This window comes from Pyrgilauda ruficollis, unplaced genomic scaffold (assembly GCF_017590135.1).
Source record: "Pyrgilauda ruficollis isolate IOZ18807 unplaced genomic scaffold, ASM1759013v1 scaffold11282, whole genome shotgun sequence".
NCBI classification, from domain to species: domain Eukaryota; kingdom Metazoa; phylum Chordata; class Aves; order Passeriformes; family Passeridae; genus Pyrgilauda; species Pyrgilauda ruficollis.
In genome coordinates this window covers 1-556 of record NW_024509525.1, presented here as the reverse complement: position 1 = coordinate 556, position 556 = coordinate 1, and the positions used below count along the sequence as shown (strand labels likewise).

Sequence of the window (556 nt, the reverse complement as noted above, 5' to 3'; positions counted from 1 at the left end):
CATCTGGTAGAACTTCATGTTGAAGGGCCGGTAGAAGTCCCTCAGCCTCTGCACCACCTCCTGGTCGATGTCAGGGTGGGTCCTGCCTTTTGTCTTGCCCAGGCAGTGGGGTTTGCTGCTGCCCTCGGCCTTCTTCAGGCACGGGAAGCCCTTGGTTTTGTTGAAGTAGAAGTGTTTGTCCGTGATGATCCTCTTGAGGCCCAGAAAGTCCTGGACGCGGCCCAGCTCCCCCGCGGGGTCGCTGATCAGCCTCTCCCCGCTGACAAAGAGGATCTGCCCGATGGGGAAGTGCAGCAGCCAGTTCTCCAGGTGCTTGGCGTAGATGCCGATCTGGATGGCGCTCCACGAGGTGTCGATCAGGCCCGTAGTCCTGTTTTTGAAGGTCAGGCTCTCAAAGGTGGGGATGTCAGGCTTCTTGGAGAGCGTCTGGGTGTAGTCCGAGATGGCTCTGGTCACGGGGTCGCGCACCACCACGATCAGCTTGGTGCCCTTGGACATGGAGGAGATGCGGGCCGGGGCCTCCTTGGTGACGAAGTAGCTGGGGGTCTTCTCCATG

General features: G+C 60.1%; 1 protein-coding gene across 1 annotated transcript; it reads right to left on the bottom strand.

Annotated features, from left to right (window-relative positions):
* Positions 1-3: 3 nt before the first annotated feature.
* LOC121359112 (heparan sulfate glucosamine 3-O-sulfotransferase 3B1) lies at positions 4-555 on the bottom strand (the record flags this gene model as incomplete). The annotated part of the gene is made up of 1 exon (XM_041477824.1): positions 4-555. A coding segment is annotated over exon 1 (552 nt), but the record flags the coding sequence as incomplete, so codon positions are not given.
* Between the last annotated feature and the right edge of the window lies 1 nt (position 556).